The 26,655-nt window shown below is 44.8% G+C and overlaps 1 protein-coding gene across 4 annotated transcripts in view; it reads right to left on the reverse strand.

Moving 5' to 3' along the window:
* Window positions 1–26,655, reverse strand: part of LOC124131833 (lysosomal-trafficking regulator-like) — a 104,490-nt gene that overhangs the window by 25,566 nt on the left and 52,269 nt on the right. For all 4 annotated transcript variants that reach the window (XM_048403570.1, XM_048403571.1, XM_048403572.1 and 1 more), the window contains exons 15-31: window positions 17,265–17,630; window positions 16,770–17,024; window positions 16,105–16,308; window positions 15,429–15,710; window positions 14,575–14,773; window positions 14,226–14,360; window positions 13,532–14,050; window positions 12,807–12,949; window positions 11,888–12,057; window positions 11,100–11,226; window positions 9,149–9,249; window positions 8,587–8,673; window positions 7,919–8,001; window positions 6,154–6,312; window positions 2,684–3,097; window positions 1,282–1,409; window positions 1,002–1,073 (exon numbers count right to left, since the gene is read on the reverse strand). In XM_048403570.1, the coding sequence (XP_048259527.1) occupies window positions 1,002–1,073; window positions 1,282–1,409; window positions 2,684–3,097; window positions 6,154–6,312; window positions 7,919–8,001; window positions 8,587–8,673; window positions 9,149–9,249; window positions 11,100–11,226; window positions 11,888–12,057; window positions 12,807–12,949; window positions 13,532–14,050; window positions 14,226–14,360; window positions 14,575–14,773; window positions 15,429–15,710; window positions 16,105–16,308; window positions 16,770–17,024; window positions 17,265–17,630 (3,444 nt within the window). The remainder of the gene's footprint in view (window positions 1–1,001; window positions 1,074–1,281; window positions 1,410–2,683; window positions 3,098–6,153; window positions 6,313–7,918; window positions 8,002–8,586; window positions 8,674–9,148; window positions 9,250–11,099; window positions 11,227–11,887; window positions 12,058–12,806; window positions 12,950–13,531; window positions 14,051–14,225; window positions 14,361–14,574; window positions 14,774–15,428; window positions 15,711–16,104; window positions 16,309–16,769; window positions 17,025–17,264; window positions 17,631–26,655) is intronic.

Consider the following 26,655-nt stretch of genomic DNA (forward strand, 5'->3'; position numbering starts at 1 on the left):
TTGTCGATTTTCCTATGGTATGTCCAAATTCAGTGCCATAATGCTTACTGAAGGTTTCTAAACTTGCTGACGGGTGTTTTTCTTTAGACAGACAAATTTCCCTTTTTTCGCGTGCTGTAACTGCGTGTCGCTTACATTTCGCTGGTTGACAGGCCGGATATCTGAAGTCCGTATAAGCGGGGCTTGACTGTATACAGAATCCCTCCCCCAGACCATAGTCCATGTATACAGAATCCCTCCCCGAGAGCATAGGCCATGTATACAGAATCCCTCCCTGAGACCATAGTCCATGTATACAGAATCCCTCCCCCAGACCATGGTCCATGTATACAGAATCCCTCCCCCAGATTATGGTCCATGTATACAGAATCCCTCCCCGAGACCATAGTCCATGTATACAGAATCCCTCCCCCCCCCCGAGACCATAGTCCATGTATACAGAATCCCTCCCCCCCCGAGACCATAGTCCATGTATACAGAATCCCTCCCCCAGACCATAGTCCATGTATACAGAATCCCTCCCCCTCGAGACCATAGTCCATGTATACAGAATCCCTCCCCGAGACCATAGGCCATGTATACAGAATCCCTCCTCCCCAGACCATGGTCCATGTATACAGAATCCCTCCCCGAGACCATGGTCCATGTATACAGAATCCCTCCCTGAGATCATAGGCTATGTATACAGAATCCCTCCCCTAGACCATAGTCCATGTATACATAATCCCTCCCTGAGATCATAGGCTATGTATACAGAATCCCTCCCCGAGACCATGGTCCATGTATATAGAATCCCTCCCCGAGACCATAGGCCATGTATACAGAATCCCTCCCCTAGATCATAGGCCTTTATACAGAATCCCTCCCCGAGACCATAGGCCATGTATACAGAATCCCTCCCCTAGATCATAGGCCATGTATACAGAATCCCTCCCAAAGACTACAACACAACATTACTCTGCAGGAGGAATACAGGAGATCTGCCAGAAGATGTATCATACCTGTTGTCTGATGACGTCTTTAGCTCCCCACATGATGACATTGCGAGACTTACGGCTGGTCCCACCTTTGTCCTGTGATAAAGAAAAACCTGGTCAGAGAGAGCTTCATCCACCAGTCAGCAGCACTGAAAGTCATAACTAAATGAAATACTCTTGTTTGTACATATGTTTGTACAAAGAATAAGATAGTGATATCTCAGTATATGCAGCCATGACATTTATACTGAACGTCTACATGAGTCAGTGTGGTTTTGGACGACACCTTGAATGCATGACTTACCAGGGTAAACTCCAGGCCGCGGTAGGTGATGTTGAAGAGTTTGGTGAGGAAGTTGTCCTCCAGACTGGTGGTCTTGGTGAAGAACATCTCTATTCTTTCCCCCGATGTCTTCACCATCTCCTCTCGCTCTGGATGAAAAAACACAAAACCTCTCAAAAAACATAACACACAGCCTCCCACAAGATAAAACCCACAGCCTTCAACATATGGCCTTCCACAAGATATAACACACAGCCTTCAACAAAACTTAACACACGACCTTCCACAAGATATAACAAACAGCCGTCAACAAAACTTAACACACAACCTTTCACAAGATACATGACCTTCCACAAAAGATAACACACACCACCTCTCAGGAAACGTAACACACAGCCTCCCACAAGATAAAACACACAGCCTTCAACAAAACTTAACACACGACCTTCCACAAGATATAACACACAGCCATCAACAAAACTTAACACACGACCTTTCACAAGATACATGACCTTCCACAAAAGATAACACACACCACCTCTCAGAAAACATAACACACACCCTTCCACAAGATATTGCACACACGACCTTCCACAAAACATAACACACAGCCTTCAACAAGATATACTGTAAATCTGGAAATTAATGCATCTCAAAATTTATACGACTGCTGACCTCTAGCCAAAAAGTGACTCAATACCAATACAACTCCCCCCACCCCATCCCCAGTGGAATGATACATCCCTCCTGAATCCAACCTTAAACCAATCTAACAGCAAATATCATCGCTTATAAGCACTGAGTAGAGCACTTCCGTAAAAACAATAAACAGTGTTTTCCCCAAAACACCAAACAGTTTATATGTTTACTCTGTTGACTGACATGAAGGAAGTTCAAAGTCAATAAAATAATTGAAACAACAACAGTTCACTGATTGGTATACGGAGGTGTCAACAAGCTTGACACAAGTGGGTAGAACTCTTGACCCAAGCAGTTATAACTTACCGGATGCCCATTGTGTAATTCCTATTCTTTGAATAACACTGTTATGTACTTGTTACAGCTGCTGCTAAATAAACCATGTTTGTGTTTATATTCAAGTTGGTATTTCCGCTATCCAACGTGTGCATAGAGGCCGTCTTATTGTTGATAGTCATTTTGGAGAAATAAATGCGAAGTTAATTAATGCAAGCAAAGACCACTCACTTTTTTCGCATTTAATTCATGCTCGTGTTAATTTCAAGATTTACAGTAAGCAACACTATGTCTCAGGACACATAACACACGATCTTCAACAAAATATTACACACGCAACCTTCCCACCAAAAAAAACACACATGATCTTCCAAAAAACCAACACAAATAAGACACATACAAATTGTGAGACAAATGTGATTCATCAATAAATAAAGGTGGATCTCACCTATGAGAACAATGAGGTCAACAGCAAACACCAGAAACTTCTTGAACCGGTCCAACAGTTCAGATTGATTCACAGCAACAAACATCAGCTTCTTTCTCTTGCCAAAAAACTGTGCAATACGCGACTGATTGGCTGCCTTCCTTTGTGGCATATCACGTGACTTGCCGGTCTGAGACGCTTTGTAGGAATCCAGAAAATCGCCAGCAGTTGAGCCTGCCAGCCCTGTTTTAGTCGAAGGCGACTTTTCATCAAATGGCTGATCTGCAAATTGATCAGAGCTCCTGGATGATGGTGTTTGTTTCCTTGTGGGTTGTCTCCCCCTGGGGAGCTGGGAGCGGAGGCTGCTGGTGAAGGAGGAGTCGGAGGCGGGGAGGAGGGAGTAGAGGTGTGCACTGGAGGGGTCGCTGTAGCTGCCTGCAAGGGAGGAGGAAGGTCAAGGTCACATGTCATTAAGGTGGATGGTGTGGGTAGGAGCCATGGGACATGACAAATTGAGCTTTGTGTGTTGCTGTGCAGAGTTGTGTCCCTTGGGCACACCAGAAACCTATGATCATGGGTCTGTATCCCTGTTCATCATGATTTTGTTTCAAGGTTTGTCAGCACCATATCCCTGTTTGAGGGCTTTACCAAAGTGGTGAAAGTCTGAGACCTGCATCACTTCAGGGTTTCCTCCCGCATGATGCTGACACACTGTGACGTAACTGGAATACCGTATTCGACGTAATAAGCGCCCAGGGCGCTCTCAAAATTAGAAATAGGGGGCGCTTATTAGAATATTATTTTGAGTTGAAAGATCGTAAATTTCGTTGTTTATGCAAACATCCTGAAATGTTTACATACGACAGATATATTTTTCAAGAATTTAATTGCCCATAATTAAGGGTGATATAACACACGAGTGCGTAATATGCGCGAATAAATAAGTCTTGCGTACATTGATCAATCGGAAGGGGTGCTGATTGGGATTGTTCACTAGCCAATATATTAGCAAATATCGCCATGGGCGCTTATTAGAGCGGGGCGCTTATTACGTCGAATACGGTACTGCGCAAAGCGGTGTTAAACTGAACTGAACTCAACTTAAATATGTTAAAAATTCTTAATTTGTAAGCTGTGAATGAGGCGTATGACATACATTTGATGATCAGCAAAGCTGATGATGTGGTGCTTATATGTGTGGTTTAAGCAATAAAGTATTCTCCATAAAATTATGCATGCACAAAAAGTTTCCAGTAAGATTCTGACATGGACAAAAATTGCATTAAATAAATCCCATACATCATGTGCCATACTACACATAGGGAATATATTATCAAGGAAAATAGTTCTCACTGAGCTTTACACTTTTGCTAATTCAGCCAACTGTTCCCTGTTTTCAGCAGAAGCCCAGAACAACATGGCCTTGCCCCTGACCCTACAGTTTGAGGAATGTACCCCTTCCTAAAGTATGAGGGATGTGCCCCACCCTACTGTATGAAGAATTTGCCTCACCCTACAGTTTGAAGGATGTGCCCCACCCTACTGTTCGAGGGGTGTGCCCCACCCTACTGTTCGAGGGGTGTGCCCCACCCTACGGTTTGAGGGATGTGCCTCACCTACAGTTTGAGGGGTGTGCCCCACTCTACAGTTTGAGGGGTGTGCCCCACTCTACAGTTTGAGGGGTGTGCCCCACTCTACAGTTTGAGGGGTGTGCCCCAACCTACAGTATGAGGGATGTGCGCCACCCTACAGTATGAGGGATGTGCCCCACCCTACAGATTGAGGGGTGTGCCCCACCCTACTGTTTGAGGGATGTGCCCCACCCTACAGTATGAGGGATGTGCCCCACTCTACAGTATGAGGGGTGTGCCCCACTCTACAGTATGAGGGATGTGCCCCACCCTACAGTATGAGGGATGTGCCCCACTCTACAGTATGAGGGGTGTGCCCCACCCAACAGTATGAGGGATGTGCCCCACCCTACAGTATGAGGGATGTGCCCCACCCTACAGTATGAGGGATGTGCCCCATCCTACAGTATGAGGGCTGTGCCCCACTCTACAGTATGAGGGATGTGCCCCACCCTACAGTATGAGGGATGTGCCCCACCCTACAGTATGAGGGATGTGCCCCACCCTACAGTATGAGGGATGTGCCCCACCCTACAGTATGAGGGGTGTGCCCCACTCTACAGTATGAGGGGTGTGCCCCACCCTACAGTATGAGGGATGTGCCCCACCCTACAGTATGAGGGATGTGCCCCACTCTACAGTATGAGGGGTGTGCCCCACTCTACAGTATGAGGGATGTGCCCCACTCTACAGTATGAGGGACGGCCCCACTCTACAGTATGAGGGATGTGCCCCACCCTACAGTATGAGGGATGTGCCCCACTCTACAGTATGAGGGGTGTGCCCCACTCTACAGTATGAGGGGTGTGCCCCACTCTACAGTATGAGGGATGTGCCCCACTCTACAGTATGAGGGGTGTGCCCCACTCTACAGTATGAGGGATGTGCCCCACCCTACAGAATGAGGGATGTGCCCCACCCTACAGTATGAGGGATGTGCCCCACTCTACAGTTTGAGGGATGTGCCCCACTCTACAGTTTGAGGGATGTGCCCCACCCTACAGTATGAGGGATGTGCCCCACTCTACAGTATGAGGGATGTGCCCTACCCTACAGTATGAGGGGTGTGCCCCACCCTACAATATGAGGGATGTGCCCCACTCTACAGTATGAGGGGTGTGCCCCACTCTACAGTATGAGGGATGTGCCCCACTCTACAGTATGAGGGATGTGCCCCACTCTACAGTATGAGGGATGTGCCCCACTCTACAGTATGAGGGATGTGCCCCACCCTACAGAATGAGGGATGTGCCCCACCCTACAGTATGAGGGATGTGCCCCACCCTACAGTATGAGGGATGTGCCCCACCCTACAGTATGAGGGATGTGCCCCACTCTACAGTATGAGGGATGTGCCCCACCCTACAGTTTGAGGGATGTGCCCCACCCTACAGTATGAGGGATGTGCCCCACCCTACAGTTTGAGGAATGTGCCCCACCCTACAGAATGAGGGATGTGCCCCACCCTACAGTATGAGGGGTGTGCCCCACCCTACAGTATGAGGGATGTGCCCCACCCTACAATATGAGGGATGTGCCCCACCCTACAGTTTGAGGGATGTGCCCCACCCTACAATATGAGGGATGTGCCCCACCCTACAGTATGAGGGATGTGCCCCACCCTACAGTATGAGGGATGTGCCCCACTCTACAGTATGAGGGATGTGCCCCACCCTACAATATGAGGGATGTGCCCCACCCTACAGTATGAGGGGTGTGCCCCACTCTACAGTATGAGGGATGTGCCCCACTCTACAGTATGAGGGATGTGCCCCACCCTACAGTTTGAGGGATGTGCCCCACCCTACAGTTTGAGGGGTGTGCCCCACCCTACAATATGAGGGATGTGCCCCACCCTACCATAGCTGCCAGCGCTGGAGGTGCTGCCCCCGGACATGGTGAACCAGTTGTGAGGCTGCTGGCTGATGTCCTCGCTGCGTCTCTCCACATACTCGATGATGAGGATCACCATGACATACTGCAGGTCCCGCAGGTTCTGACAACGTCGCTTACTGTCTTCTGTGGGCAACCATCAGTCAGTAGGATAAGTCAATATGAACATCTCACAAAACAAGCAGAACTAATGACACAAACATTATCTGGTATGGCCACATGAATTTGTGAATGAGAATACAAAAACAATAATAATTTTGTGTCAGGTACTAGGGCTGGGACAAGTCCAAATTTACTACCCGGGTATTCAAGCCCCTATTACCTGACACTGCCCTGGTACCCACTGTATGTCTCAGTATTTGGGTACAAAATGTCCAACTGTAAATTTTTTACCCAGGCCAAATCTATTTAGATACACATATAAAATGATCTGATCATGCGTACACTGAAGTTGACTGAAGTATTCTTTATCTTTACTCAAACATGTAAAAGTCAGAAGGAATGCATGCTTTAGGGCTGTGTAGGGAAACATGGGTACTTGGGTTGGGTGGGTACGGAGTAGGACCCGGGTACCCACAGGACTACCCGGGACCATGGTTAGTCACATGATATATTATTCAATAACAAAATTCACTACTATAACTCCATGGTTACACTGCAAGTCACTTATGTTCACATTTCTTCCTGACTATGAACTCATTCCTTCCGACTTTTATATGTTTGAGTAAATATAAAGCTTCAGTCAACTTCAGTGTTTGTGACTGGATCATATACATGTATCTAAATACTTTTTGCCAGGGGTCCGGTAAAACAATTCCCAGTCGGACATTTTCATTTTGCACCCAACTCTTGAGACCAACAGTGGGTATCCGGGTAGGATCGGGCAATAGAGGGTCAGGTACCTGGGTAGTATATTTGGACTCGTCCCAGACCTAACTGCATAGTCAGAAAGAAATGAACATTAGCGACTTGTAGTGTAACCATGGAGTTTTAATGTTGTTGTCATTAAACAATATGTCAGGTGACTAACCAAGGGTACCCGAGTTACCCTTACCAGCCCTATTGAGTGCCCTATATTTGGCAACAAAGGCCATGATATGGTGATGGGGCATTAGTCATTCAGCCCCTGACTCAACACTCTCTTTCCCACATACTTCTCCTAACCACTCTCTCACGATGACACTCTGTCTCAAACACTCATGAGGGTGACAACACCCCTCCCCTGAATCCCAAATACTACTTACACAAACCTCAAAAGCACATGTCAGAAATCACTTTGCAAAGCGGAATTTGATCACAGACGAAAACCTATAGAACACGTTCCAAGGTCATAAAAGGGTGCAATTTGAAGTTAAATTACTGACAAATATTGAAAAAATAGAACATATAATGGAATTTTTTAGGTACATTATTATTTAAAAAAATGTTGAGTCTGTGTACCAAATACGATTTCATTTGCATCCCGGCATCTTCCCAGACAGGTCAAAATTAAAATTCAGTAGTATAAAGGGGATTAGGGGTGGGGATTATAGTCTGTTCCCGACAGGGGAACGCTAGTTAGCTTAGAAGCTGAAGTTAGTATTTGACACTTGGATTGTGAGTGAACACCAATCCCCTAGAAGCTAACCTGCGTCCCATGAACACAGTCCTAAATACCCTCTAAACAGAATCTACATATCACAAGGGGGTTGGCAACCTGACTCTCAACATCTAACACTGTTTCCCTCCCTACCTGATGCCTGCTCCTTGTCCTCCAAGGCCTTGAGGAGGTTGAACATGTCCTCCACCTGTTGGTAGTGTGTCATGCCACTCCAGCTGCCAGGAACAAGACTCAATGTAACATTCAGCAGAGACTACCACAGAAACATCAGTCAGCAGGGAAATAAATACTTTATCAGATATATCACCTAAACATCTCATTTCACAGAGCTCTTATGCATGTATTGCATATACAATCTAAAACAAGTACCAGTGAATCAAGAACTCAAAACACAAACTTCATCTCCATAAGCAAAACGTACTTGTACTTGAGACAGATGTGATGCAGACAGTCCACAGATTGAAACATTCCTGTCTCAAGGACAAGGTTTGTAATTGGAGAGTAAACAGCGAGCTACTGGAAATTCGGATTTTACGTTTTTTCTTCACTTTTTCGCTCTTAAAATGTCTGAGAAGTATACAGAATAACCTACACATATGGGATTATCTGTCCTGAGTAAAGGGCGTTAATCCTGAGACTTGGCGAGGGACTTTCAGCATTCATTCACAAGGGACACATAATCCGTAATTCTGAGTACCACTCTTCTTCTCTCTGAGCAGAACTTTTATCCCCTCGACCAGGGAGGCAGTCCTGTACGTAAGACTGATAGATGCAAAAATCTGTGACCCATGTCTCCCTACCTGAACTCCCTGACAGCCAGGCTACACAAAACTCTCCGTACGTCCAACAGCAACAGGTTGTTCTCTGCCTCAACTACATCTGTCGGCCTGTCAAAAGAAGAATTGGGTACTGACAAATACCAACCTATAGTGACGTCATCCTACTGCTCCAAAGGTTTTTTCAAATAGTGGAAATCCCACAAACTCAGTTGCTTGTGTCCAAGCCAGTATCCATACCATTGGCCCTCTGGCTTTTCCCCTGCTTGCGGTTTTACATTTTCAACCACAATCTTGGGATTTGTTCTTTAAATACATATATAAGATAGCTACGCGATAAATTGCCAAGATCAATGAAGAACAAAGTGTGGTATATTTCATAAGAAAACATTCTTCTATCATGATCTCTTTTCTGGAGATTCGAGTATGCACTCGCAACATGATGACATGATATGTCTGGTGACATTATTTTTTAAAGGGAAGTTTCTTGTGAGTTGTGACACAGCCAGATCGCACACAGTCATCCACAGCTCAAAGCAAGGGTGCATTCTATCACATGGGATGATGACAGCGGCAGTGAACGTACTTGCTATTCTGTCTGTTGATGATGGTGATGAGGTTGGTGAGCACCTCCATCAAGCCCTGCTCCAGGAGGATGGTGGACAGCATGGGGCACTGGACCAGGAGCTGCAGAACAAGGCAGAGGGTACAAACACGAAACACCAGGGTGGACACACACAGAATCTCACCCGTGCCTTTTAATATCAATACATCAACACAAGGCAAACAAATTGTAATCTTTCATATACACGTGTCCATATATTTGATGTCAAAAGACAGTAGGGTGAAATTCAATTTATCTTACAAAATCACTGTTCCAACTTTTTTAGTGTGTAAACAGTACAAATGTCTTGAGTGTAACCAGCTTCAGTGGCATTAGTGATGTCATTTCATTGTGATGTCATGGTAACGGATGAAGTCACAATGGTCTGCTGAGCATTGTGATTCAATTTCATGGGGATACACTAATGATATCTCCTGTGGAAATCATTCTGGGATGATAAATATCCAACAATAGTTATCAATGGGTATAATTCTAAGAACACTACCTCTATTAAATCGTAGCCATTATTTCTGTTTATGTTGTTCTCATTCTTTAAAAAACTTTAAAACATTTTCAACAGACATTCTCTTTTCAGTCAGCATGGTCAGTTATCTAATGAGCAGTTGCACGGAAAGAAGTATCAAAACTGATCTACTGCACAAGGGCAAGGCACTTCCCTTCCCTCAGAGCTTGGGTCAACAAAGAATTTTTTTTACCAGTTTTCGAAGCCACAATTTTGGTTTATCTTACCACTTAATCTATAAGCTTAATGTTATCTTGCAAGATCACTCATACAAGTAGAGCTTGTGCCTAAGGCGTTGATAATGGACTCTACATTACTCTGCATGATTTGTGGAACTCATCTAACCAAGACAACTAGAACCATTAAGTCGCCTCACACAACCAGCATGGGTTGCTATGAAGAGCGGGGATACAGAGAGGACAAATATCAACTGGAGATGTCAACTGTGTGCTGTATTTAGAATACAACAAGTGAAAAAGTGAGAGTGGCTCACTAATACCCTCGACCCGCCTAGTGTGTCAGTAGTTACAAATTAAATAGCTAGGATAGGGTTAGGGTTTGAAAAATACATAAAAAAATGGAAAATTAATAAAAACAATTTTTTCTTTTGACTGCACCCCTCCATATGACACAGATTATATGTATAAAGTTTGAGATGAATCCCCTGAATAGTTTAAGGGAATCGTGCGGACAAAGTTTTCGGACGGACATTAGGGTTTGAAAAATTCATAAAAAAATCGAAAATTAATAATAAATTTTTTTTTCTTTTGACTGCACCCCTCCATATGACACAGATTATATGTAGTAAGTTTGAGATGAATCCCCTGAATAGTTTAAGAGAAATCGTGCGGTCAAAGTTTTCGGACGGACGGACAGATGGACAGACTGATGGACGGACGGAACGACGGATGGATGGACGGACAGAACCTTGGTATAACTACATACCCCTTACATTTTGTCGGGGGTATAATTATGGTGCAATGTAACTGAAAGGTAAAGCACCAAATGAATGGGAACTGAATGAACTAATGACTTACAAAACAGTCGGAAGGAAAGTGAAGGAGTGGCTGAGTGTGGAGATCAGGAATGTATGAACACTGGGAATCTACAGGTTTTTACCCGACTCAGAAATGTGCTTCCAGTACGCACAAATATATAAAATGGACGTAGGAAAACTTTATATTGCGACCTGAGGCATGAACTATCATGTTCATTGTACCTAATTCTTGAAAAAGAAGAAGTTCCTGTCATTGAAGTAACTTATAAATCTTACAGTACGATGCACTGTACCATGTCATTATATTACAGGACCCTCATATTTCCTGTGAGGACCCATGAAATTAGTAAATGGGGGTCCTCTGGACTCCTAGTGTTGTAGGTCAAGGTCAAATCCTGATTCTATATACTGACCACTTCAAGAAGACTTAGAGTGTTGTGGCACAGTGGCAGATCATATGCCGTCTGCTCAATCAGAGAGAGCAGCAGCACGACGGATGACTGCTGCACGCTGGACAACTCCATAATCTCCTCATCTAACCTGGAAAAAAGCAAACTTGCACTGCAACTCATAACAGTTTCAAAAACACAGGATATTTATTCAAAGACCATTGGATACTCTCACAAATGTTAAATTCCTCAGGTCTTATACATATACATACATTACTATGATACTATGGCACTAGCAGGAATGTGATTCTGCCGCCTGGGGGAGGACAAATTATCATAATCCAAAGATATCCTATGTGTTTGTGATCTAAAACAAACTTACTCGTCTTCAAATGTTATCTGACTTCAAATGAAAACAAACTTACTCATCTTTCAAATGCAAACAAGCTTACTCATCTTCAAAAGTAAACAAACTTACTCGACTTAAACGTACACAAACTTACTCGTCTTCAAATATATACTAACTTACTTGACTTAAACATAAATAAACTTACTCGTCTTCAAGTGTAAACAGACTTACTCGACCTAAACGTCCACAAACTAACTTGTCTTCAAATGTAAACAAACTTACTTGTCTTCAAATGTAAACAAACTCATTCATCTTCAAATGTAAACAAACTTACAAGTCTTCAAATGTATACAAACTTACTTGACTTAAACACAAATAAAACTAAGTTGTCTTCAAATGTAAACAAACTTACTTGACTTAAATATAAACAAAGTTACTCATCTTCAAGTGTAAACAAACTTACTCATCATCAAAAGTAAACGACTGTTCCAGCAGGATGGAGACAGCAGCTTCAATGTGTTCCTTCCGGGCCGGGTACTGGTGGATCTGATTGGCTAACAGAGAAAAGCCGTCCATTTTGAGGAAGTTCTCCAGGTGCTGCTGGGGAGCCATCACAGTGTACATCCCGATCAGCTGAAACACAGACATCATGCATGAGTGAGTTACAAGGGCACTCGGACACTAGTTACCATGCACCCCACCCACCTGACCCCAGCCAGGATAAAGTTAGGACATGACCCACCTGACCCCAGCCAGGATAAAGTTAGGACCTGACCCACTTGACCCCAGCCAGGATAAAGTTAGGACCTGACCCACCTGACCTCAGCCAGGATAAAGTAAGGACATGACCCAACTAACCCCAGCCATGATAAAGTTAGGACCTGACCCACCTGACCTCAGCCAGGATAAAGTTAGGATATGACCCACCTGACCTCAGCCAGGATAAAGTTAGGACATGACCCAACTAACCCCAGCCAGGACAAAGGTAGGACCCAATCAACTAACCCCAACCTGGACAAAGTAAGGACCCCACCAAATAACCCCAACAAGGACAAAGACAGGACCCCACCACCTAACCCCAGCCAGGATAAAGTTAGGACCTGACACACTTGACCCCAACCTGGACAAAGGTAGGACCCAATCAACTAACCCTAACAAGGACAAAGATAGGGCCCCACCACCTAACCTAAACAAGGATAAAGATAGGACCCCATCAACTAACCCCAGCCAGGATAAAGTTAGAACCCCATCAACTAACCCAAACAACGATAAAGTTAGGAGCCCATCAACTAACCCCAACAAGGATAAAGTTAGGACCCCAGTTCATTGAATAAAATAAGTTCCAACTTCCTACATTATACAAGTCTGCATGAGACACATACCCTAATGACGGCTTCTCGGATCTGCGGGGAGCTGTTCTGGGCCAGGACGATGAGGCTGCCGGAGTTGAGCACCTTGTCATACACCCTGTCTGCCGAACTCTCGGGCAGTCTCCCCATCAAGTCACACAGGTAGTTGAGCAGGTCTGGAGACAAGCAAGATGGAAGTGCACCACAACCACCACAATAGACAAACATGGCACAGGTGATCCCCGCCCAGCTACAGTGTAGGCCTGCCATAGGCTGAACATCCAAAAGGATATGGGGTGGTGGGGTGGCCTAGTGGTTTAAGCATTCGCTTATCAAGACCTGGTTTGATTCCCTACATGGGTACAATGTGTAAAGCCCATTTCGGGTGTGTCCCACTGTCATGTTGCAGGAATATTGCTAAAAAAGGCATTAAACAATACTCACTCACAAAGGATAAAAAAGTTGAGGAAATGACATCTCTTTCCATACTGCCAAATTCAGGAAGCTGAGGGCAACTGACACTAGTTATTATTTCAAACATCACCTACTTCCGATAGACAAATTCAATGTCAGGTAAGTCCTTTTGACTTGTACCATATCACATCCATGGAAATGGCAACAGCTTTTCATAAAATCTATTCCTCAAAACCTTTATCAAATACAAGATTATTCATCAAATATACCCATCAGCAGATTTGTGCAATCATTGATATCTTGGACAGACGGACCTGAATTCTGGCCTCTATGAATCTACTCACTAGCACAGAGGGTGACCAGACCCACATCTCGGTCTCCCATGTCCTTCTCGTCTTCATCAAACTCCATGTGACCATCCTCCTCATCCTCATCCTTCTCCCCCTCTGCAGCAGACAACAGAGATGACGTCTGCTGGCTCTCATCACTGACAGCGGAGCCCTCATAATCTTTACTCACAGCCTTTTGACCAGTGCCAGTTATCTCCCCTTGCCTTTCCGATTCCTCACTGCCCTCGTACCCATTCCCTCCTCTACTGTCTGAGCTGGTGGACTCAGTGTCGGTGACAAAGGCTTCCTTCAGGGTGTGTGTCCTTTCTCGTTCCTGCCCCCGCAAGCTTTCATTCCCACTCTGGGAGTGTGAGAAGCCTGGGGTGGACCTGATGGACGGGCTGGGATGTAATGGGGGGAAATCGGTGGACTCGGATGTGCTGAGGTTTGGCGAGGGGGGAACAGGTAGGTCCTCCTTCCCTTGAGAAGACTCAGACTCCCTGAGTGCTGAACCCTCCTGGTCACCTAGTGATTCTGGGAAGGATAGAATTTGTGAAATTCATATCACCATGTGAACATAAAATTTCAAAGGCCAACAATATAAACCATAAATTGAAAGAATTCAAGTTGATTGTAAATCCTTTGGCTACAATTTCACACCCGACAAAACACCACATCTGTCCTTATGGAAGTATTAACAAAAGCTTACCGGCATTGCTGCTACCATCATCTGTCCTTGACCTTGCATCCTCGCTCTGACCTTCTGACCCCGATACAGACTTCTTCACAGATCGGCTACGCACAGTGACTTTTGTAACAGGTGTTGTCTTGGCAGACGTGTTTGCTACAGTCAGAAACAGGCAATGTTTAGATCAGATACAGTACCAAACTACATATCTTTGACTACAGAAAGGAAGCCAATTTGGGATTCTTAAAATTAACTGATATCAACAGCAATATCAACAATAGTAACTAGAAACCAAGGTCTTCAGACAGATGATGCACTGAATGATGAAATTATTCTGGCTGTCTGGTATCTGTTCCCGATGTCTACGTACCCCACCAGCACCGCAGGAAGTGACTGGACGTGGCGTGAACGACAAACGTGCTGGCCGCAGGGTGGACCAGCAACAGGAAGTCAGTGACCGCTACAAGCATGACTGGATCTGGAGGAAATCCCAGCATGCCCTCTACTATGGCAGACACAGCTTGTCCAACGACTGGAGTCATCGACGGCAGGCCTTCCTGGATACGCTCCTGAAATATTCATGGCTTGTGATACTTTCCATTGATCAATTTGAACGAGTCAGTGTACTACTACTACTACTACTACTAATGATGATGATGATGATGATGATGATGATGATAATAATAATAGACCTATTTTTATTGTGCTATTTCCACACTACAGAGGCATGCACAAAGCACTACACTATTATTACCCTGGTCAATGGATCCGTGTGCACTCAAACATCATTCTCAGCTCCCTAGGAAGTATAGAAACCAACTGCCTGTGCGGCGCTAGGTTAACAACCAAACTGCCATCTCATCCTGCCAGGTACCCATTCACTGCTGGATGAACAGAAGCACATTTTGAACAAAGTCATGTGCATGCGCTTCAGTGTGGGGCAGGACCAAAGCCCAAGAAACTCTCAGGGGTCAACCTGTCAAACAAGGGTCACCCATCCAAGGACTCTCCACGACCAACAGTTCTTAACTTCACCTGATTTGCGACCTGTGAGCTGTGCACAGGACCATCGACTGACATCTTCAGGCTACCACTGAGGGATGTGGTCAGGATTAGTTCTACACCAGCAACCATATGGAGAGAACAAGGCAAACTGGACTACTTTCAGCAAAGTATCCCCAAAACTTTCACCGGAACATCAAAAACATGACTGTGCCAACGTACCAGATAAATATAGAATATCTTGTTCATAATGCCCCCCGCGCGGAACTGCTTAATGTTGACATCCCGGTGTTGATGGTCTGGACGTATCAGCGTCTGCAGAGACTGGAAGAGTAGTTCCAGCACGCCTTCCTCAGCCTTCTCCCAGACACGCCACGACAGCAGCAGTTGCTGTAGGATGGAGATGTCACGCACGACGGCCTCAGTTCCGAGACGCAGTATGGGAATGCAAGCGGAGGCATCGGGTCGGAACAGCGACTCGGATGTACACGAATCCAGGAGTGCCTACAACGGTACACATCACCAACATCAGACTATGTTCAATGAATACCAAATTCAGATGTTATAAGAGCCCAAATTCACACAAGGATGAGTAAAGACAAGGGAAAATCTGTTTGGAAAGACTATGTGTTTATTCATTAATGTGTTACATAACCACTATACTAACAAAATAACTGTGGGCTTTTTGACTCTATATTCATCGTGTTTACTCCTGTGTACGATTGACCCTAATATATTATACCGATTGAGTGAGCGAGTCAAAATATTACATCACACTGGAAATAGTCGAAACAAATATTCATGCAATCTACCGTAACACATTATTCAAAAGTCCAAGCTTATATACAGCAACATGTCTAACCTACAGCCCCAGCTGTCATACAGCAAGCAGTCTAACCTTGAGGACTTCGTATCCCACAATGCTCCTGGAGGTGATGAGGACCTTACGCAACATGGCGTAGCCCTGGATGTTGTGGAACTCGAGGGCCATCTGCGGCAGATGGTGGACGAGGCTGAACAAGAGTCGGAGGATCTTACTCTGCAGCTTCTCAACCCGGCGCTGCTCCGCTGGGTCGCTCACATCCTTACAGCCCTCGTAGATCTAACAGAGGACAATATCAGTTGCAGTAATGTTGAATTTGGATATTACAGCATAAGAAATCCTATTTTTAAATTACCATAACCTATTTGACTTGTATTTCCCGAAAGCCATGTAGTTTGGTATTCAATAACTTGAGGTTGAAAAAGTGTGTTGACATCACAACATTTAAGTCTCATGTCCAAATATACAACTAAAATAGGTTAAGGACCATCCAATTCTTTCATATAACTATAGTTAATCTGTCCTAGCAGGAAGATTAACTATAGTAATATGAAAGAATCGGGTGGTCAAAACCTAAATCTGAGGCTGAGAAAATATCAATATGAACATAATATTATGCATTTCCTTCTTTTAGGAACAGACACTTCAAGGGGCATGCCATTGGGAGAAAGATCGACGATGTTACTATTCCCTGTACAATGAAATATGTAATTTATGTTTCATTTCTTCCCTGTCAGTACCTTCGCCACCATGAAGACAAATGTCTGGACGCCTCCGACCTGCTCAACAGCTTTCTCCAGTGTCTGGTGAGATTGGTTCTGGAGGCGGCCGAGCTCTGTCCACTTGATGGTGGTTGGGTTCTGGAAGAGCAGAGGATCCTGGGATGCTGTTGGGTGCACGAGTCCGAGGTTCGTCAGCATCTCATGCAGGCTGTTGAAGCAGTACTGGCTCAGGCAGGTTGGTGTTTGAGCGGAGTATGTCAGAACAGCTGACGTCTACAGTGAGAGGACAAGTGGAAAATAGGCAATATTCTGAATATACAATGGTAACCCAGAGCTCACACTAAAAATAGATATTTAATGCTTACAGAATGTTCAGAGAATAATAGAGAGAATATATTATTTCTTAAATAGGTCATGACACACAGTTATGTTAAACAGAACACCAATTCTAATCAGCAGTTATATATCTCCGTAACCATGGCAACAAAACATGATGAACCTCAGCCTCCTTACCCTTGCCTTCTCCATGTCCGACAACGTAGTTGCTCCAACCAGGACATCCAGCGAGAGATCAGCCTGACACAGGACGTCCTTGGTGAGGTACGGGACATAGATGGAGTTCATGTCTGTGCAGTCACATTTACTGACCGAAGTCAGATTTGGGCCGAGGCTGTAGTGGTGGAACCACCACTCCCGACTGAGGCTGGCAGTCTTGAAGACCATCATGTTGCCCAGGCGCCAATGTCCCATGTCCGCAGGCATCTCCTTCACGTGCCCCACCAGCAGCATTGGCTGGGACGACGTTGGCTTCCGTGAGAAGTTGGCCGGGTAATCCAGAATTATCTCCCTTGACATGCAGCCATCGATTACAAGCAGGGTCTGAAACAATCCCATGATGTCGTGATATCAATTTGAACAACAAAAGTAAATCTACCAATGTCATTAATGAAACATGCATGACCTAATGCTAGACAGGAGTAAAAAGTAATTTAGTGCTGTCACGTATATGTCAAATGAAAAATATTACGCACGTTACACAAGAAATCTTTCTTTATCCATTCCATTTCTTAGCTATATATATATATATATCTTAACAAGACATTTGTACTTTGTACTTGTACCTCAATGACATAGCACAAAGTATTTTCTTACAAAATGCCTCAAACATTAAAAATATTTCAATGTGCGCAATATATATTTGTATCAATATTCTGATGTATCAATACAGCATCAAGAGAAGCATCACATTTAAAAGTGGGAGAGATATGACAATCTGTATTAGGAGAAAAGGTTCAGATAATCGACGTGAGAATTTGAGAATATGCAGGAAACAACAAACTAAACCCACCTGTTCATAAAATAGACTTGTGGGACATTTCCGAGTTCAGATTCTATTTAGGGAGTCATCATTGTTAAAATTTGGTTAAATATGTTTAAAGCTTGTACATTTTATCAACATCCTTAATAGACCGGCAGCCCAGAGCACTTTGGTCAAACGAACAAGGTACCAATATTCGAACACAGGAACATTTACTGTGTAACCCAACATATTCATATATGGATGTCTGCCGGGGAGCCCCTGCTCGTGTGGCCCCTGGCCCCCCAAAAGAAGGGGCCATTCAAGGGCTGGATCAAACATTGGAGGTACCACATGAAAGTAAGTGTAAATGAACTGTTACATCTCACAGAGTACAGAATGGGCCACGCCAGACAAATCTTCCTCTGCAAAAGGCCTGCCAGACACCCCCAAAGAGGGTCCCAAAATTTGGGCTGGATTAAACATTGGAGGTACCACATGAAATCAACATAAAATGAACTATTTCACTCTACTAAGAATAAAAACCCCATTGCCAGACAAATCGTCTGCTGCATAAGGCCCGCCAGACACCCCCAAATGTTGACCCTTAATGCACTCAGTGGACACTCTGGTAAAATTGACCAGAGTATACATTCAAAGTACCAGATGAAAGTAAGTTTAGATCAACAGGTACATGTTACTGAGTACAACACGGCCCATACCTGACAAATTGTCCTCTGCATAAGGTCCGCCAGACCCCCCAGAGAGGGTCCCAAAAATTTGGGCTGGGTTAAACATTGGAGGTACCACACTGGGGGGTCGCGCCTTCAGATTATAACAATTGCAATACAAACCAGGGGGGTCCAAGAAACAGGTTCTCATGACCTGCAAGTATGATCATGTTAATTCTAGTTCAAGTGGGAAATCACGCCATTAAAATAATTACAATGCCAAGACAAACCAGGGTGTGTCAAAGGAAGGTTTCTCACGACCTTCATGTATGATCATGTTTATTCAGTTCAAAGTGTTTTATGATTTGATAAATGCTTCAAGTTATATTGTGATTATAACGTCAATAGCACTATTATTAAGATTTCATATTTGCATTCAGAGGTTGGCAGAAAAGAAAAGGCTAGGTGTGGTTTGGAAACGGCTTTTCTTTTAACAAAAGAATTCACATTTGCTTGAAAACACAGCTCTATGGTAACAATGATATGGAAATTTATACAAAATTTATTATCCCTTCTTTATTGAGGGTATTCAAAAACAGATATATATATATATATATATGACCTAGTGTACATATATATATATATATATATATATATATATATATATATATATATATATATATATATATATATATATGTATATGTATATATATATGGGTTTTTCAGATTAAAAACGATGTTTTATTGGTCTGTTTTCAGTCGTACAAATGGGTATCTCTCATACCCTCACGTCTAGTCGCACGTTTAAGAGGAAGCCAGAAGCTGGAATGTAAACATTAAACTTGTTTCCGTCCGGTTGCGCACGCACCTCCCTATGACATGTCACAAATCTCGAAGAATAAGCCATCAAGCAGGACTGGACTGGATTACTTCCCTGTGGGGATGGCTGGGTGGGAACTTACGACTGAAAACAGACCAATAAAACATCGTTTTTAATCTGAAAAACCCATGTTTTAGTCTGTTTTCAGTCGTACAAATGGGTAGAATTCGACGGAACACTGGAAGGAGGGTCGGGAAAGTAATCAGGCAGTGACCACTTTCACGTCGAATGTACCAAGTTCCTCACCCCTGTAGTGACAATAGAACATTCGACCAGATGCACGGACGAGACAAGTTGTTTATCACGAACGCACAGCATGGTTAATGCTCTTCGACACACAACTAATTATCGATGCGACAGGTCAACTGCACGCGTCAGTTGAACAGCGATCAAAGTGTGGTCGACGAATAGTTTAGTTACAGAGCAACTCGCAGTATACAAGGTAACTAAAACAGCATGTTTAATGCTCTTCGACTCACAAATAATTATCGAAGCGACAGGACAACTGCACACGTCAGTTGAATTGCGATCGAAGTGTGGTCGGCGTATAATTTAGTTACAGAACAACTCGCCGTAGACAAGGTAACTAAAAAATACGAGCAGTATTACAATGTATGGGAAGACGATGCATACACCGAATAACCATAATAAAAAACAGAAGTACTACACGCAACAAAAAACCATAAGAATGCGTACATTCACCAACAGCTTTTATTGTAACCTGTTATATGTCACGAAGTGTCGAGCAAAAACTCCAAAGTGAATAAAACACAAATTCACTGTCTTTTCTGAGAGATCTGTTGTGCCACCACGAGTGGACCAAACTGTTTGAGTCCTTCAACATCTTCTGTGGAGATATCTCTAAGATAATGCGAAGCAAACACTGAAGTAGATCTCCAAAAGCAGCCCTCCATAATAGCTTGTAGCGAACAATTACTGTGGAGTGCTAATGTTGAAGCGATGGCTCGAACTTCGTGCGGATGAGAGGAGGTGGGAGGTGCGAGTCCTTGCGCCTCGTAAGCTCTGAGAATTACCGCTCTCAACCAAAATGAGAGAGTATTACGTGTAATCTCTTTCTTTGCATTGGTTGAGAGCGGTATGAACAGCCGTCGAAAATGTTGTCGTCGCTGTTCAGAACGCTGCAGGTAAATACGAAGCGCACGAACTGGGCACAAGGTGAGATCAGCGTGATCATGAGGGCCCATAATGGCAGACAAGGAAGGAATGTGGAATATTCTCGGATCTTGGCCAGGAAGTTGATTTTTCGCTAAAAAGTCCCATCTGAGACCAAGATGGACGTTGCCATGGTTACGCTGATCGAACGTAATCCGACCGACGTCAATGGCATGTATTTCCGAAATTCTCGCAGCCGTAGCCAGCGAGAGAAGGAAAGCCGTTTTCTGAGACAATAAGTCGAACGCGACCTGATCGAGAGGCTCGTAAGCCTGACTAGACAGGTTGCGCAGAACGACATCGAGGTCCCAGGCCGGCGGTCGGAATTTACGTGACTGATCTTCAACCAAGAAGGCACGTAGAATCTTCTGCAACTCTGGTACTTTAGTGAGCTTGTCGCCCGTAGGAGACGGCACCACCGAAGCCAAAGCTGCCAGATATGTCGAGATCGTCGATCCTTTCAGACGTCGAGATGACCGAAGAGAGACTAGGAACTCCGCCACCTGTGGTGGGGTCGCTACCGCCGGGTTGAAGCCATGAGACCTGGCGAAAATGGAGAAAGTGGTCCACTTGTCATCGTACAGCTTACGAGTCGTAACTCGATGTGCCAACGAGACAAGCGCTGCCGCTTTAGCCGAATAGCCTTTCTTCATTAACGAGGTAACGAGGTAACGAGGCAAACCCAGGCGTGAAGCTGGAAGTTCTTTATCCCCGGATGCAAGTCGTCGGTGTGAGGATGAAGAAGGAGGTCGTCTCGATCTGGCAACGGGAACGGTGGTTGATCGATTATCTGAAGAAGTTCCGGGAACCACGTTCTGGCCGGCCAATAAGGCGCGACCAAAAGCAGACGTAGGTTGGCCGTTTGACGAACTTTCACCAGTATCGATGGTAACAGCACCGTTGGCGGAAACGCGTAATCGTCTAGACCCTCCGACGATATCGCTAGAGCGTCGTGGTCCCATGCCCGTGGGTCTGGAACCGGCGACACGAATCGAGGGAGGTGGTTGTTGTACCGAGTTGCAAAGAGATCTACTTGGGGCAACCAGAGTCGATCTGTCAGCAGATGAAAGACTGTCGGATGGATCATCCACTCCGTGGGAGACGGCCTCGATGGTCTCGACAGGGCGTCGGCTATCACATTCTTGGCCCCCGGGATGTGACGGGCGCGTACGCCCATGTCCAAGTCGTCGACGAGGGCGAAGAACCTGAATGTCCGGTCCAGAAGGGCCGCCGACCGAGTCGTTCCCTGTTTGTTGACGCAGTGGACGACTGTGGAGTTGTCCGACTGTATCATCAGCCGTTTTCGACGGAGTCGAAGTTTCCAGAACTCGACCGCCCGAATCACTGCTTCCATCTCGAGGCAGTTGATGTGGAGGACCTTTTCTACTGGCGACCACAGCCCGGCCGCTTGGTCGTCCCCGAAGTGTGCTCCCCAGCCTTCCAATGACGTGTCTACGAATAGGTGTAGTATGAACGGAGGCTCGCTCATAAAGACGCCTTCGCAAACGTTCGACGGCTGGAGCCACCACTCCAGATGACAACGTAGCTGCGCCGGAAGTGGAACCAGGAGATTGGGAAACTCCAGGTGGGGGTACAGCAATCTCTGCAGCGGACGAAGTTGAAGACGACCTCGGCGAGTCAGGTCTTGGGCCGATGTCAACAGACCGAGGACTTCCTGCCACGTGTGCACCGACGCCGGGGCATGTAGAAGTCTCGGAACGCTGCTGACAATCTTGTCCCAACGGTCTTGAGGTACCATGACCAGATTGACTCCCGTCTGGAAGCGTATCCCAATGTACTGTAGATCCCGAGTTGGTACCAAGTCCGACTTTTGAAAGTTGACGATCCACCCGAGGTACCGTAGTAGACTCAGGGTGGTCGCCAACTCTTCTTGAAGGGCTTCTGTGAATTGGTGAGCTTGGAGCCCGTCGTCTAGGTAGAAGGCGACCCTGATCGCCTGCCGATGGAGCCATTCTACGACCGTCTTCATGATCCGTGTGAAAATGCACGGGGCCGTAGAAATTCCAAACGGGAGGGCCGCCCACTGGTAATGAATACCTTGGTATTCAAATCGGAGGTACTTCTGGAACTCGGAAGCTATTGGTACATGTAGATACGCGTCCTGAAGGTCTATCGAGACGAGGAAGTCGTTCGGTAATATCATCCGACGCAGAGAGCTGAGGGATATCATGGTGAATGTGTCGGGTGGTTGGAGGTATGTTGCGTTGAACTTTTTGAGATTGAAAATAAGCCGCATCTTTGTGGAGTTTTTCTTGGGTACTAGAAAGATGGGCGAGTAGTACCCCGGCGATGGTGCCGATGTCCCTAGGCGAAGTACGGCCGCCTTTTCCACCAACAAATCGATGGCCTCCGTCAGCCGATCCGTTGGTGGAATGTGGAATGTTGGGGATGACGTCAGTGGTGGCGTCGATCTCAGGCGTGGGGCGTAGCCTGTTGTCAAAATGTTCTGAACGTAAGGGTCGTTGAGGAAAACCCACTTGTGGGCATAGTGATGAAGTCTCCCCCCTACCGGTAGCTCGTCTAAAGGTAGTGTCACCGGGGGGGACTCCAACCACGGCGACTGCGGGGGAAGGGACCTCACTTCCTCCCCCACTGGCCCTTTCCCCCTCTGGGATACTTGGAAAAGGAGACCTGGCGACCTTTCCTGTCGGAATCTCTCTTGCGGAACGGCTGTCGAGGCACGTCCCTACGGAAGGCCCGTTGCACATTCTCGTTTCGGTAACGTCGTCGTGGGGCGTTCGAAACCGGTGGCCGTCGGGACATGTTGTGTGAAGCCGAAATGATGATGTCACGCTCGGCTTCCCTGGAGTACTTGTCCAGAACGTCGTTGGTACGACCGTCAAACAACTGTTGCGATGACCACGGGGCTCGTAGGAGTGACCTGCCATGACGATCAGGTAGGTCAGTGCAGTGGATGTAACCATGGCGACGTGCCGTAGTAATCTGACCCGACACATATCGGGACTGAGCGAGGACGTCCGAGATCCACCGTTGCATGGTCTTTGTCACCACCCGGTCCCGTCGTATCAGGGGAGGTTGAGTGACGCTCTCGATCAACCGATTGACGAAGATCAGTCGTGCGGGTAGTATCATCAGCAGGCGAACGGTCCTTGTCGAAGACAGAAGTTGGCTGAGGCGGGTCTTTAACAACTGATTTCTTAGGAGTGGTCGACCCGCCACCCCCAGGGCCTGATGTGGAGGGTGCAGAGTCCAAGGATCCAACCGATGTCCTTCTCTGCTTGTAGCGCTGGTCAGCGGCCCGCTTCGCCAACGCACGAAGATACAAGTTAAAGTTTATTGAAGACAAGTTCTCACATTCTTTACAACGTTTATCCCTTGAACACGTTGAAAACCCGTCCTTAACCCTTTCGCCCCGACTGCCCGATTTATCGGGCAGGATAAACCGTGTCCCATGACCCGGCTGCCCGAAAAATCGGGCAGCATAAGCCGTGGCCCAGAACCCGGCTGCCCGATAAATCGGGCGGCGCGAGCGTGTTTACAAAATCGCTCTTTCTACTTCCTTTCTCGTGTGTAATCTCGTTCTAAATATGAAAACGAGATCTACACGTATTGACACGTCATTCGATGGAATTTCCCCGTCTTTTAGGCGCGAAAATCGCGGGTATGTCACCTGTTTTCGCGACAGGTATTTTTCTCGCTTGAATCGTAAATCAAGCGTAATGGCGGCCAACTACGATTTGGATAGCGATCAGATGATTAACAACGACTCTATCGGGAATAATAATGTGTTTGAATTGAATAATTTACGCGAAAGGGAGAGGGAATTTCGCGAATATTTTGGTGAACATTTTGACAGTTTCGACGAGGTGTCCCCCCCGCCAACTTTCAAGAATGGGAGTGGCAGAGGGACCACAATAGTGGAGACATGAGGGATTTTGAAGAGGCGACCGGACTCAAGAATATATATTGACACGGTGAGTGAAGAGTCGTGCTATTGATTTTTTCCAACTGTTTTACAATGATTCTGTGTTTGAACATATTATCAGTGCGACGAATGAGAATCCAGCCACCGACACGTGAACGAGCGATCACAACAACAACAAAGGTGAGTGGCATGACGTATCTGTAATTTCTTTTTTAAATTTATTTTTCTGATCGATATCCGAATTGTAGTTTGCCGATTTGTCGTATGTCCTTATATTTCGCTCAATTTGAATAAAATTTATTTCCATATTCATGTTTGTTTTCTTGTTTTTTACATCTTAATTTAAATTTTAGTAACTGTAATGATTATTTATTTATTAATCGATTTAATAAAGTACTGATTTAATTTATTATGCAATTGTAAATTGCAGTGTATTGTAAATATGTTATCACAACTTGTATATTTGCAGAACTTGAATTTACGATCTTTCCGTCCTTTTACAATCTTTCCCTCTTCAGATCAATCTGTGTTATCTTCCCTGTGATGTCATTCTTATAGTAGCTGTGGTTCAATGTTCAGATAATGTGATAAATAACTTTTTAAAAACTTAAATACTTAAAAAAAAATTCAAATCCTGAAAAAGAACAAAATAAATCAAATATTTGTGTTTTTACCTGTGTTAACGAGTTTACCTGCGTTAACAAGTTTACCTGTGTTAACGAGTTTACCTAAGAGGCTGTAAGTGTATCATAAGTAATATGTGACATCAGTATAGAAAACAAAGTCAGTACCAAGAGTTGTAAACTTGTTTATTTGTTTACAGATGTGCATGAAGAGAATTTACCTGTAACACCTGGGATTACCTGTGCCGTCCAAGATGACAAGACCACTGTGTTATGTTTACCTTGTATCTGTGATTTATTTTTGTGATTTGTAATACAATTTGAGCCAAAATTCATTGTCTGTTTTCATTTTTTCAGTGTTTTCAAGTTTTATTTCACTTGTAAACACCTGTAATTAGAAAATAACAAAGGTTAGAGACAATAACAACAAAGAATATTAAAGAATATTAAAGTATACTTAATCCTCTTTACAATGGTATATGATAAATGTATATTAAAAGCAAGTTTCTGGTAGAAAAAGTGCATCAAAAATGATAGTGTGATTTTCCAATAATACTGCCAGGGAGGCCAGTGTGCAGGCCTTGTCAGTGTCAGGGACTGCAGGGTCTCAAGGGACATAACTCTGGGGCAGCCAGTGATGAAAGAGTTAATGATGCAGGAAGGACAATACTTGTGAGGGTCCACTTTAGACAGTTTTCGTTGACACGAGGCACAAATGCCCGACATATTGCCACGTGTAGAATCACTGTCAAACAGCGAAACACGCGTTGAACACAACAATGGATTACCAAGGATTACATTTCAGGAGTCTACAGGTAAGACATATTATTATTATTACTTTATTAGAACAACTGTAGATAAGCGATAATCTACCGCGAAAGACTTTCTCGAGCGACCAGCTCAGAGGCGCGCTGAGAGATTTGTGACATGTCATAGGGAGGTGCGTGCGCAACCGGACGGAAACAAGTTTAATGTTTACATTCCAGCTTCTGGCTTCCTCTTAAACGTGCGACTAGACGTGAGGGTATGAGAGATACTCATTTGTACGACTGAAAACAGACTAAAACATATATATATATATATATATATATATATATATATATATATATACACACACACACACACACACACACACATATGTACACTAGGTCATCCTGGGATAGAAGTCTAAACACATTTAACCGTGGCACAGCTCACGCGCCAATATCATGACTCTCTGTCTAGTGTAAGACGTTTATTCAAACAGATAGATGGCAAATCTGAGACGTAAGGCCTTGTGAACATTTAGATATATAGTGGAGGTTTCATAACAGATATTTAAGTATTGAAATCAAAACCATGTCACATTATGAA

Source organism: Haliotis rufescens, unplaced genomic scaffold (assembly GCF_023055435.1).
Source record: "Haliotis rufescens isolate VD_foot unplaced genomic scaffold, xgHalRufe1.0.p SCAF_3, whole genome shotgun sequence".
NCBI classification, from domain to species: domain Eukaryota; kingdom Metazoa; phylum Mollusca; class Gastropoda; order Lepetellida; family Haliotidae; genus Haliotis; species Haliotis rufescens.